Source organism: Typopeltis vanoorti, chromosome 9 (genome assembly GCF_054136105.1).
Source record: "Typopeltis vanoorti isolate ZY-2024b chromosome 9, IOZ_Tvanoo_1.0, whole genome shotgun sequence".
NCBI lineage: Eukaryota > Metazoa > Arthropoda > Arachnida > Uropygi > Thelyphonidae > Typopeltis > Typopeltis vanoorti.
Window position 1 is genome coordinate 54823202 of NC_143557.1, and position 13937 is coordinate 54837138.

General features: G+C 37.7%; 1 protein-coding gene across 1 annotated transcript in view; it reads right to left on the reverse strand.

Annotated features, from left to right (window-relative positions):
- Positions 1–13937, reverse strand: part of LOC150103053 (phospholipid-transporting ATPase ABCA1-like) — an 859669-nt gene that overhangs the window by 786859 nt on the left and 58873 nt on the right. Inside the window, exon 5 of the mRNA XM_090398068.1 lies at positions 2672–2806. Within this exon, the coding sequence (XP_090254194.1) occupies positions 2672–2806 (135 nt within the window). The remainder of the gene's footprint in view (positions 1–2671; positions 2807–13937) is intronic.

The following is a 13937-nucleotide window of genomic DNA, read 5'->3' on the forward strand; positions in this document are numbered from 1 at the left end:
TTGATTCTTATAGATTGTTTAGGTGCTGAGTTCAGAAAAAATAGTAAAAAAATTCTATCCCCTACCAATTTTTACCCAATTTCTAATTTTATCATTTTCGTTAGTAGTAATTGGATTTAAATTCAGTGCATTGGTATTTATTTTCATTCTCCTTTATTTACAGCTAATTAGTTGTATAAGCACTTTTTTGAAGTGCCTTTTTATGGTAAATAAAGAAATTTCCATGAAACTTCTCATTCTTAAGATAGAAGAGGGAGGGAGGAATGCAGAAAAAAGTGCAAGTGGCTACTTTGAATCTGATTCGCTGAGATAACGGATGACTTTCTTGTTGCCACAGACACATTTTCTTGTGTGATTCTTTAATTGAACTTTAGTCATTGACTACTAAGGTTATCATATTTCTGAAAGGTGGCATATTTTCTAAGAAGAGATTTTCTTCCTTACTTTTCAGAGGAAGGTGATTTAGTTTACTGTAAGGATATTCCCGGACTGATAAGCAAATTCAACGTAAAATATGAAGTCATGATTGGAGGTTGTTTATTGATTCCTCAAAAAGAAGCCTCAAAGCTGTGCTTCCACATAATTAAAATAAGTATGCTTCAGTACCAGCAGTACATTCCATGCATTTGAAAGAACAATACGAAAATTTAGTCTTCATTCTCAGCAAACTTAAGTACAATGATCATGGATGGACAGTTTGCAGATCTCAAAATCATATCTATGATTTTGGGATAACAAAACAGAGGATACACCAAATACCCGTGCTTTTTGAGCGAATGGGACAGCCGAGATCGAGAGCAATATCGGATCATGAAGGAATGGCCAGAAAGAGTCACATTAGAACCTGGAAGTAAAAATGTGTTACACGAAACTTTGGTTGCTCGGGAAAAAATCCTTTTACCCCCCACTTCATATAAAGCTGGGATTGATGAAGCAATTTTTCAAGGCTTTATTGAAAGAAGGAGAGCGTTTTAAATACATCTGTGCAAAATTTCCAGGATTATCTACAGCAAAAAAATGGCAACTGTTGAAAAAGAAGCGTGGAAAGCTTTGAAAGAGGTGGTGACCAAATTTTTAGAAATCACAAGGCAAGGATGCCAACTATAAAATTATTGTGGAAGACATGCTACAGAAATTCAAGGATTTGGGATGCTCCATGAGCTTAAAAGTGCACTTTCTCAAATCTCATTTAGACTACTTTTCTGAGAATCTGGGAACTGTCAGTGAAGAGCAAGGAGAGTGATTCCACCAAAACATCAAGTAGATGGAAAGAAGGTACCAGGGCAGATAGAATGCCAACATGATGGCGGACTATTGCTGGATGTAGCACAGAGACAACCCAGGAAAAGAATTTCACAGAAAAAATTCAAAAAGAAAAAGACACCACAACAAAATATAAAGCATGCACTAAAGATTAATCTTTAATTACCTTAATTAAAACATTTTTTTCCAATACTTTCATTCCAAAAATGTTTACGAAAAATTTTAAACACTGTTATTTTACTTAATATAATGTGTTTTAAAGCTATTTTACTGTAACATTGAGATCCATTTTGTGAAAAATCCTTATGTGATAGAGAAAAATGGAAGAGATATTTGAAATTAATGGTCAAAAATAAATCAGAAACAGTTAATAGTTTCCATACAACTTTTCATGACTCAAATTTTGCATGCCTGTGTTATTATTATTATTATCATAAGACCCCCATAAAGTCAAAGACTCATCTAGGAGGTGTCATACACACAGTTTATCACGAGCCTTAGTCACATTCAAATTTGCTGCAGACACTATGCTCACAGGCAATGCATTCCAATCATTCACAAATCTCAATGCAAAAAAATCTGCTCCTCACTCCCTTGCTCACACTCTCCTTATACAGTTTCCAGAGGTGACCATTTGTTCTCCCCATCCCCCCCCCTCATCTCCCACCATTTTATGCAACACATTTGTTCACATTGGTCAGCCTTTGTGTTTGAATTTAAAAAAAATATATTATTTGCTAGACGGAAAATAATCACTGATATGAGGTGAAGTCATAAAGTAATAATGTAAATTATAAAAGCCAAATAATACTATCATTAGAATTATTTGTCAGCTGCTGGGCTGTGAAACTGTCTTACTGATATACTGTTGAATGAAGAACAGATTCTCTCAATATACTTTGAGGAAGGTGGAACAGAAACTGGAAGCATTGCTCTGTAGCCTGAACACAGGAAACACAAAAGACCTCCAGCAAACAGATTTTGTTTGTTAACTGTATGCATTCTCTTTAACACATGATTCTGTGCAAATTTATTTCCTGTTACAAAATTCATACAGGTCAGAATATCTACATGATTGATTTCCTCAGTATATTAAAAAAAAAATGCACCCTTTATCGCTACTAATAGTAGTGATAAAAGGTGCAAATTAAATTGGTTGTTGTTGCTACTATGCATGCTAATTTCCCGATGTTCTCATAATCTTTTAGCAGTATAGCAATTAGCAAAGAAATAACTAAAATTACTTTATAACAGCACCTCATATTTTGAAACCAGAGGTATCAAAATATGAGAAAGATGAGTCTGATTTTTTTTATTTTTTCACTGTTTTTCTTTACGAATTTTTGTTTTTCTTAGAAAGCAAACATTTTATTTCAACAAAGCTAAAAGTGCTTAGTATTACACATACTTGGAAGTTCCTCCATTTCCTGTGTATCTAATGTCGGCTCACTATAAGAAATTTTAAACAGTGGAAGTTGATCCTGTAATGCTTTCAGAGGCTTACCACATAATATTTCACCACCTGCCTTAAGTGCTCTGGGTGCTAAAAATAACAATAAAATCAATAAAAAAGTAAAATTTAAATCCAAGCTTAAAAAACGAGTTGAAATAAGTCATGATCTAATTAAGTTGCAACAAAATAACAATAGGAACAGCAAGTTGATGAGTATAATTAGGATTACTATTTTATATAAATTTCAACAGTGCAATACTACTAGTAAAGAAATATTGTCAGCATATTGATATTGTCAGAAATATTGTCTACGATATAATATATAAGAGGAAACAGTTAAATTAAGCTTAACACTTAAATCATCTATCATTGATAAGTCAAGTGACTTCATACATAGCATTAATCAGTCATATATCACTTACATAAAGGAAGAGGTAGAAAAAAAGGGAGGGAAAGAGGGGATGCAGAAAGAGGAAGGGAATATTAGGAGAGAGAATTATATATTAATTCCAGGATAACCAGTGTGCTTCACAGAACATAATTTTATATTGTTTAAAAAAGTACAAAGAATACGTTTGTTAAGAATGGTATTAGAATGAAAATTTAAAAAAAAATCTGAATTTCAGCAGGTTCACTACAGTTTTGAAAGCTGACAAATATGAAATAAGAGAAAGTATGAATGATTTACTGGAAGAAGAAGAAGGGGGAAAAAAAAGAATTACACAGAAACAAGGTTGCATAATAGGAAGGGAATACGTGGCAGGATAGGAAGGGAAAACATGGTGGTGGAGTATACTGCTTATGATAAGTGATGACTTATGTCATCTAAGAGTGGAGGCTTTAGAAGGCAGTGCACTAATGGTTTTGAAAGCATATGGTGTGAGGCAAAGGTGGGCAAGATTAGTGGGGTGTTGCTACAAGCCAAGGAGCATAGAGGGTAGGGAGCAGGAGATGTTTAGGCAATTGAGCTTGGCAAGTGCAAGAAGAATGATTATTATGGGTGATTTTAACTACAGCAGTATAAGTTGAGTAGAGGAAAATGAATGTAGTAATCAGGGAATGAAATTCCTAGAATTCTTGAGGGACAAATATTTTAGGCAACACATAGTAGAAGGAACATGAGGTTCAAGAGTTTTATATTTGGTCATCAGAAGAGCTGATTATGACTGACATGGCATCTCTTCCCCCAATTGAAGAGAGAGAGACCATGTGATTTTGACTTGGAAGTTAAATAGACGAGCAGGAGTATCAAAGAAAAAGGAATGTATGTGGAATTATAAGGCAGGTGATTATGATAGTCTTAGAAATCAACTTGGGGCAGATATCATTAGTACTTGAGAAACTGTAAAGGAATATTTGTTAGCAGCAACAGTAAGCTGTATTCCACAAGTGAAGAAGAGGACACAATTTGGTGTAAAGTGGATGACAAACGATATCAAACAGGAACTGCAGGTGAAAGAGAGATTATGGAAGAGATATAAGGAGAGTGGAGGAGAGTAGATGCATAAAAAATCATAATGCAGATTCAAAGCAGTGCTAAATTTAAACAATGCTGAATGATGCCATGTTCTGTTTTTCACGTTCATAATGTCTGAGGTCTGACTGAGGTATATTTTTTTATCAAAGTTGACCAAACTTGGTGTAGAATTAAGCTTTGGTTTTTATTGCATTGTGTTGGAATTCTAAGCATGTTTGCAGCTTCTTTAAATTTCCTATGCAACAGTTTTTTTCTATGTAAGACAGACAGCTACAACTGTATAGTATGAACTATTTTTGAATAATTTCTCTTTTTTTGTTTTAAACTTTAAGTTACCTTTTGCCCCTGAAGATGTAAGTCAAATGACATACGAAACTTGTCTGGTTTTATTTCTTTATTGTGCTTTTAACTTAATAAAAAAATGTGGTCCAATTACTGGAATATGTCTTATGAACTTCTAAACCACAGAAACTTCCACTTACAATTAAATGCTCGGGGAATGAATTCAATTTGACAGATGAATGATAGCATTTATGATCAACTGTATATGATGAAAATGTTGAAAGTTTTTTTTTCACTTGGTTTGAGTATAATAAATTTAGTTTAATCCTTTATCCAAGCGTGAGCAAACAAAATTTGCACCTGAAAGTATCTTCAGGACTGGGGTAAGGTGGTACAACACCAGGACACTCCTGCAAAGGTGGGGCAAGCTACCAACACTCCTATCTCAGTATCTCCCATAATGCAAAGCACATCTCCTTGTGGATATGTATAATGTTATGCATTAAGGGAAGGGCCACTACCCAGACTAATTTCGACCTTTATTGAGGTCTCTTCAGTGGGAGCCAGGCCTAAGTGGAGATACCAGGCAGAAGCATTAGCAGGTCATCTCCACCTATAGGAGTTGCCAAATGGCGTGCTACCCTTTTTTAATAAATTACTCTGGATTTAGAGAAAGATGTTGAAAGTTTATTTTTCACTTGGTTTGAGTATAATAAATTTAGTTTAATTCTTTATCCAAGTGTGAGCAAACAAAGCTTGCGATTGAAAGAAGGTGTTGTACCACCTTACCCCAGTCCTGAAGATACTTTCAGGCACAAACTTTGTTTTCTCACACTTGGATAAAGGATTAAACTAAATTTATTATACTTCAAACCAAGTGAAAAATAAACTTTCAACATCTTTCTCTAAATCCAGAGTAATTTATTAAAAAAGGGTGGCACACCATTTGGCAACTCCTATAGGTAGAGATGACCTGCTAATGCTTCTGCCTGGTATCTCCACTTGGGCCTGGCTCCCACTGAAGAGACCTGTTTTCAGCGGCCCCGAGAGAAAGCTCCATGTTCCAGCTCTGCAAGTGAAAGTATCCCAGCCTTGGATTCCAGTTACCAGATCCCGAGAAAGAGCTCATATTCCAGTCCTGCTGCCTTGGTAAGATCCCTTTGTGTTTTTTTTTTTTTCAACTTTTTGTGGGTTCTTTAGGCCTATATACAGCATTCTGCTATTTTAGATAAGAATAGACTATCCCTGGAAAATCTTCTTCCTTCTTTCTTTAAGTAATGTCTTCGTCTTTACCGAGGGTAAGAACCCTCAGGTTCGAAATAGATACTGATATTCAGAAGAGGACATTCGCGCAGACTATTAATTGACTGCGTCGGGGCAGACAATATTTCTGGTTTTACCCCTTACGGGTGGGGTGGGGGGTGGGGGGGGGGAAGGTTTCAACTTTGCAAACGTTGCAACTAGAGAAAAATTACTGACAGGAGTCGAGTGCCAGGGAAAAATTTTTCACCCTTTTGTAGTGGGAAGTCTTTCCAAAAGAGTAAGAATAGATCAGTTCCCGCTAGAATATCTCGAAGAAGACACTGACATCATACCTAAAGTCTTCTCGAAATGGGGAGCCGTGCGTGACATAAAAATTGGCACGGACACCGACTTCCCTCAATGGAAGTCAGGAGAAGTCACCTTTTCTGTCATGATGAAGGCAGAAATTCCGAATTTCGTCAAGATAGGATCGGCCAGGGTAATGGTTAGCTACCCTAGTGTTAAGCGACTATGCTTTAAGTGTGGATCACCTGAGCATTTGGGCACTGGCTGCCCCACAAATAAGTGCAGGAACTGCATGCTGACAGGACATGCCTTAGCGCAATGCGAAGCATCTTTCCGGAAATGCGGAGACGAAACTCACAAAGTTAATGTTTGCCCTAACAGAACGCTTGCTGAAAGAGCAGGAGGTGCCATAACACCTGCAGCAGTAGCCATTCCAGTAATCAGTCCGGAACTCTCAACAGAGGACTCTCAAAATACCGGCCAAACATTAAATGAACCAAAAGCACATAACTCAGAAGATTTTCCAGCCCTCCATCCCCCAACTATCGTAACCACTATGACAGAAAATCAGGCAATACAAGGGAAAAACGCAGAAGGCAAAACTAAGAAGAAAAAGAAATGGAATGCCAAGACATCTCACACCATTGAAACAGAAGGCAACATTAACAGCACAGAATCGGAGGAAATGGAAACCAGTACCAATACAACGAAAAGACCTATCACACCAGAAGAAGAAGAAAATAAAAGAACCAAGCCGAATACCGAAAGTCCAACAGAAACGTCAAGTTCTAAGGATGAGCAGGAAAACGAAACAGCCGTCGAAAAATCTGAAGAAAATGAAACAGCCGTCGGAAAATCTGAAGAAAACTTACTGTTCAGTTGGGATCTCAAACCAGCCATCAATTCGACATATATTACAAGTCCTGAGTTATTGGAAAAAGTGACTACGGCACTAACGGAATTAGGATATCCTAAAATACAATATGCGGACGAGATGAATAACAATCAGATATCGATAAAATGGAGAGACCATATTTACCACAGACTGCACTGGAAACCAATCGATATGCAGAAACTACTAAATTTAACGGATGAAGAGGCGACATTATTTGTTAAATTTCTAGAAAATGTTGCAAAACTATTTGAAAAAAGGGTACTCGAGAGAATCAGGGAAGGATCGAATTAAAAAAAAAAAAAAAAAATTTTCGTTCATTTTTAGAATTTCTCGTTCATATCTAGTTCACAGGAGGGGGCGGACCTGAGAACCCGAGCGGCAAAGGCTTACAGCGAGGCGGTGAAGCTCCTTGTGGGCTGCATCACTCGGGCCAGGCTCCTCCCCAGTTCCTACAGTACTATTCTGTTATTTCACTGACTTTTGTTGTCCTATTTTATGTGTGTCTTCGCTCTTTTATTGGTCTGCTTCTATGTGTCCTAGTTCCTTTTGCTTTTCAATTTATGTGTGTCCTCCTGCATTTGTTTTTCACTTCTTTCATCAGCCAGACATCTGAAGAGGTGGCTGGCTGGGGAACACGGAAAAGAATGGATGGAGGGAGATAATGTCGGAGATCTGCTTGGTGCTGGCATTTAAGTCAGGCCAAGTAGATCGACTGAGGCCTCTTTTAACTATCTACTGCTATCCACTCTATCTTTCTCCTCCTCTCTCACTATCAAGCTGACTCTCAGCACAACTTTTTTTAAATCTAAAGAGGCCAGTGATTAAAGGCATGAACTCCCATTCTACCTCAATAAAGGTCGAAACTATTCTGGGTAGTGGCCCTTCCCTTAATGCATAACATTATACATATCCACAAGGAGATGTGTTTTGCATTATGGGAGATACTGAGATAGGAGTGTTGGTATCTTGCTCCACCTTTGCAAGGAGTACCCTGGTGTTGTACCACCTTACCCCAGTCCTGAAGATACTTTCAGGCGCAAACTTTGTTTGCTCACACTTGGATAAAGGATTAAACTAAATTTATTATATTACAACTGTATATGAATGATTTCAAAGTTAGATGTCAGAAGAAAGTGTTGTAATTGAGAGATTAAAAGTGAAAAAAATCACAGAAACCAAAATAAATGGAGGGGATGCAAGTGAGTGTACATGCAAGCATCCTTGAAGCAAATGAATGTGGGCATAGAAAGGATCAAAACTTTGTACATGAAATGTTGAGGAGAGCGTGAGATCAAGGAATGCTAAAAGTGGTTTATCAAGTCTCAGATCTAAACAGAATAGTCACTACAACATGCAAGGGTAAATATTAGCCCAAAGGGATATTGCAATTACCATATATACACTATTTGGTAAGAAGTTAACAGACACCATAGTTGGAGGAACAAACAACCATAACACCCACTTTAATAAGATGTAGGACCATGTTTTGCTGCAATGACTGCAGCAATCCTGCAGGGCATACTTTACACAAGCATACGACATTGATCAATGGGAATTTTGGACCATTCTTCTAGCAGGTATGTAATGAGGTCGTGGACTATTGTGAGGTAGATGTCCCTTCACCTCGCTCACTCTTCATCCCACAGATGTTCTCAATAGAGTTTTCATCAGGACTCTGTGGAGACCAATCAAGTGCAGTGACATTAACGTCCACAAACCACGCAGTTATAGCTGCAGCATTATGACACAGTGCCTTGTCTTGCTGAAAGACACAATGGTCACTTCTGTAGAAATGCCACAAAGCAGGATCCATTGTATTGTCCAGAACGTTCAGATACCTCTTGGAGTTTAATGTTCGTGGCACCGCAAACAGAAGTCTGAGGCCAAACCAAGTAAAATATGATGAGACCATCTCATTACCACCTCTGAATTTCATAGCTGTTGTTACACATTCTGGTAAGAGACATTCACCTGGTATCTGCCACATCCATCCATCTGCTCAGTAGAGGGTGTAGCATGATTCCTTGCTCCATAACACAGGCTTTCCAAGCTTCCATGTCCCATTGTACATGCTTTTTTTACACCATTGAAGATGACACTGTATGCTGGTTTGAGTAATGTGGGGCTTGCATTTTGCAGTCGTACCAGGGAAGCCAATGTTTTGAGCCTTGGTTCTGAATGTTTTTGGGCATATATGTGTTCCAATCAATGTCTGGAATTCTGCATTCAACATGAGCCCATGAATGGTGGTTTTTACATATTATCCTTCATAGCACCATACGGTCATGTTCGGCGAATATGATGGGTCATCCCCTGCAGGTAACACTTGCAGTTGACTCCCTGTTCTTCCATCTAAGTATGGTATCACTAATTGTTGAACTGAGATGGCCCAATTTATTAACAATTTGCCAAACAGACAGACCTGCAACATGGCATCCTATCATAAATCTTCTTTCAAACTCCATCATTTCCCTTCTCACAGCCATTTCGCTCAGGCACAGTTGCACTGACTTGGGAGTGTGTGTGTTCTTCTAGGGTGTCCACTGACTTCTTTCCAAACAGTGTAAATGCCATAAGTATCAAAAATAAGAGTGAAGGGTTTTTGGCAGTGGCTCTTTCAACTTGGAAAAGGCTTAGCAAGACAAGATGATAGATGATAGTACTGGAATGGAACATAAAAGGTATTATTTTTTTAAAGACTACATGTCTATGTAATATTCCCAATCTCCTTATCACGTTAGACTCAATGGCCTGTCATGGTCAAGTAACTTGGCATCTTTGAAATCTGATTAATACTCTGATATAATGGCTAATCCTATCTTCATAGCCATGTATTTTGGCTGTTAAATTGTGTATGTTCTTCTAGGAAATTTGACTGTTTTGTGAGATAAAGAACCCAAGTTTCCAGAAGGGGAAAAAAACCTTTCCACCTCCAGGTGAGACTGGTCAACCTGCCTTCTGTTTGAAAAATCCTGATAATGGTTCTTCACATCCTTGACTTTCCATGTCTTTCCACTCAAAGGCTATCATCAAAACTAAATGAGCTACACAAGCTCCTTCCTTGTAATATTATTAATTAATTTGATAATTATGTACAGTTTTTAAATTATTATTATTTTTTTATTAAATGATTGCTAGACTCTGTATAAGAGTGTGGTCAGCAAGGATGTCAGTGCAGAAATGATGAGTGTGATTAAGGCAGACATCGGTCAGCTTTGTACTCATTTGATTGGGGGGAACTCAAATGAGTATTCTGACCCTAGAGGTCTAATATTAATAATAATAATCTTCAAAATCCAAGTGAGCCTTTGTGCTTTTTTAAATACCTTTGCAGCATATCACCTGAACTTCAACTACCTGTCCAGTAACTCATCCAAACCTGTGTTATAAGTTCCATACTTCTTTTATTTCATCCTTTTTTTTTTTTTCTTTTGGTAGGTTTTGCAAAATGCATCAAGCACCAGTTAATTTGTTTTGTCCTTTCATATACAGGCTATTAAGGGCTGTGATTATGCAATACATAGTCTCTCCGAATCAAGTCAAGTCATCTCCACCTTCCTGTAGTATGGCCTGTTTCACAAACAGAGCACAGGCATACAGCAGTGTAAAATGAGATGACCTTTGGGACTTCTATACCTTGTTTCCACTCATCTGATCCTGATGAGTGGAAACAAGATATAACACCTGCCTTGATCTAATAACAGAAATTAATCTTATCTGGATGAATGATTTAATTCCCTACTCCACATGAAATCCTAAACCTTATTCGAACCCTGATTCTCCAACAACTGTGCCAAAGCAGTCCAAGCCAAAAATTTAGCCAAAAACCAAAAATTTATGTCCAATGGCTCAGGTCAAAAACTTCAGCCTCTCATCTTATGCTTCAGTTCATAATAACTGTAAAAAAAATCATCAACAAATCCAAAGCAGATATTGTAAGGGCCAAATGCATTAAGCATGTCTTCTTTACCAAGATAATGGGATGGAATTGCAGTCCTTCCATGTCTCCATCTCTTTCTTTCTCTCTCTCTCTCTCTCTCACACACACACACACACACACACACACATGCTGATGGTACAACAGTAACATCTCCAAAAGATAAGGCAGACCTTCAGGCAGTTTTTACTCCAACTCTTGTATAGATGACCAAGGCAGATCTCCTTCTACCTTTCCACAAACGTTCCACAGTACTTCAGAAGGACATCATAAAAATACTCAGTAGCCTTGATACCAATAAGTCTCCTAGCTATGATGGTATCATTCAGTCTCTTCAAGCTGTCATACTCATCTGGCATCTATCCAACTGCTTAGAAGAAGCTTTTATTCAACCTATTTCCAAAAAAGGAAGAAATCAACCACTAAACTACTTCCCTATTGCTCTGACCTCAATATTCTCAAAAATAATGCAAAACAGTCATCATCAGCCAATCATTTCACTATTTGAAGATTCACCAATTATTTAGTGATCATCCAATATCGATCTGCCACTGCTGTTTCACAGATGATCTCCTTGCCAACTTCGCTCCTCTTTGGACACAGACAATGGAAAAGTTGGAAAAACTCAAGTCATCACTCTTGACATTTCCAATGCATTTGATCAAGTCTGGCATTATGGTCTTTTCACCAAGCTACTATCTTATGGCATTCCTCCTTTGTGAATGAATGGAATGCTAGCTTCCTCTCTGGTTGTTCATTGTGGGTCATGGTGAATGGTTTCCTTTAATCAGATTTTTCAATCAGCACCACAGGGCTCAGTGTCATCACATATATTCTTTCTTCTATACATTCAATGATCTTCTCCCTCTGACATCCAATCCTATCCATAGCTTTGCTGATGGTGCTACATAACCATGAAGCACCCAAGTCATTCATGCTTCAAGATCTTCTTCAACTAATGTCTTAACACATTCGCTGCCATGCTACTTCGACATAATTTGTTCCCGTAAGCCGAGCAATTTCACTTCTTCAAGGTCAATACGGTACTCTCGTCTGGCGGTCAGCGTCATACGAGTATACTGATAGTTGGCTTGTGCAGAGCATATACCATCTATGAGAATACACAGTTTTGACGCTAGCTCCACAAGCCAAGCATTTTCACTTCTTCAAGGTCAGTACGGTAATCTCGTTGCTGGCGGTAAATGTCATATGAGCATACTCGTAGTTGGCAGCGAACATGTTAAACACTGATCTTGCCATTCTCAAGTGAGGTGAAGATAATGTGATGAATTTTAATGCCACCAAAATGCCATTCTGTCTTATTTTAAGAAAGAAAGACCACTTTCTCTCATCCTTACTTTAGACAATATTCTTCTTGCCAACCAGTATCAGTTTTCTTCCATTCCAAATACTTCTCTCCTGCTCAACTCCTGACACTCAAAGATCAAATATACTCACCCTTAGAATTTTGTTCCATTTGGAATGGTGCACCTAAGTCCTTCTTCAGAATGCTCAATTCTATTCGGAATATGTCTCTTCTATTGGTGTTTCCATGGGTGTGTTCCACTGAAGTTGCTGCTACTATCCCTCCACTTATCTAGGAGGAGCTGCTGGTCAACATCAATATATAAGTTCAACTCCAAACTCATTGAACCAACAACTTATCCTCTGAATTCATTCCTAACACTTCTGCTCTTTAGAACAGTCCTCCCTATAATATTTATCCCAATGATTACTACCTTCAGGTCTGCAAAAAACATTGACAGATTCCTTTCTTCCTTCTGACTATTTGTCGACACAGGGTGCTGCCAGTTATCATAGGTCTTGGGGCAGCTTGTGTGTGGGGATGATATATATATATATATATATATTGATGTCCAAAAGCTAAAGATGAACTACATTTTTACCTGTATATGAAAAAATGTTCATGACTACAGTCAAATTTGGATATAAATTTACTGCCAGCATACTAATAAATTATATTATACAGAAAAAGTGTTATAAATTTCATATAAATTAACTGCAATAGGTTTCTGGCAAAAGTTACAAATTTACCCCAAGGACGTAGTTAAGGAACTAATGTGCAATGCTTACAAAAAACTATGAGGAGGGATATTCAGTATGGAATATGTGCACTCCGAACTGTAGTGCAGCTCTCACAAAGTTGTACCATTCTTAGCAACAAGTAATTCAGGAGTTCTTGAGGCAAACTGGCCACTCCTCCTTCAGAACATGGATAATGCCTTATTTGTTTTCTGGAGTGGAATTCCGAGCAGCAACGTATCTCCCTATTGCATCCAAAACATGTTTTATGGGATTGAGATCGGTGGAATGTGCTGACTACTTGATTTGATTAATATCATTGGTCTCCAAAAGTATCTCCACTGCTCATGTGTGATGTGATATGGCACTGTCAGACATGAAATCTCTTTGCCTACACCACCATGAAACAATTGTACATGATACTGAAGAACTTTGTTGCAATATCATTGACCAGTCATAGTCCCTTTCCAGCACTTGTATCTTGGTGCACATCCATTAAGTATAATGCCTCCCCACCAGTGGAGTAGCTAGGGTGGGGTCTGTCCCGGGCGGCACTTTGAACCTTTTTGAACTTTTGCAGTTAATTCTAAAATACAGTCTCGAGAACTCAGTTCCAAATTGTAATACTACTGTGATTTTTCCTCACAATTGCTGTAAGTGTTGCTAGTAGTGAGAGGAGTTTTTCTAAATAAAATTGACTAAGAATTACCTACATTACTATGAAATAGACTTCTCGAATCATCAATGATTTTGCTAACAGAAAAGCAAGAAAAATAACATTTTAGAATGTTGAAATTAAAGTTTTACTTCAAAAATAAACACAGTGTTTTAATTTATTTTCCTATACGTCGTTTTGACTTTTTGTAGTATTTTTGGTGTGTATTGAGAAGGGCGGCAAACTTAGGGACCATCCCAGGCAGCAACTGCTCTAGCTATGCCTCTACTCCCACACTATGACCCTAGTATCGAAGTATCTATCCCTTTCAAGAACATTCTTGCAATGGTAAGCAGTACCACTTTCATGCCAGATCAAGTGTTA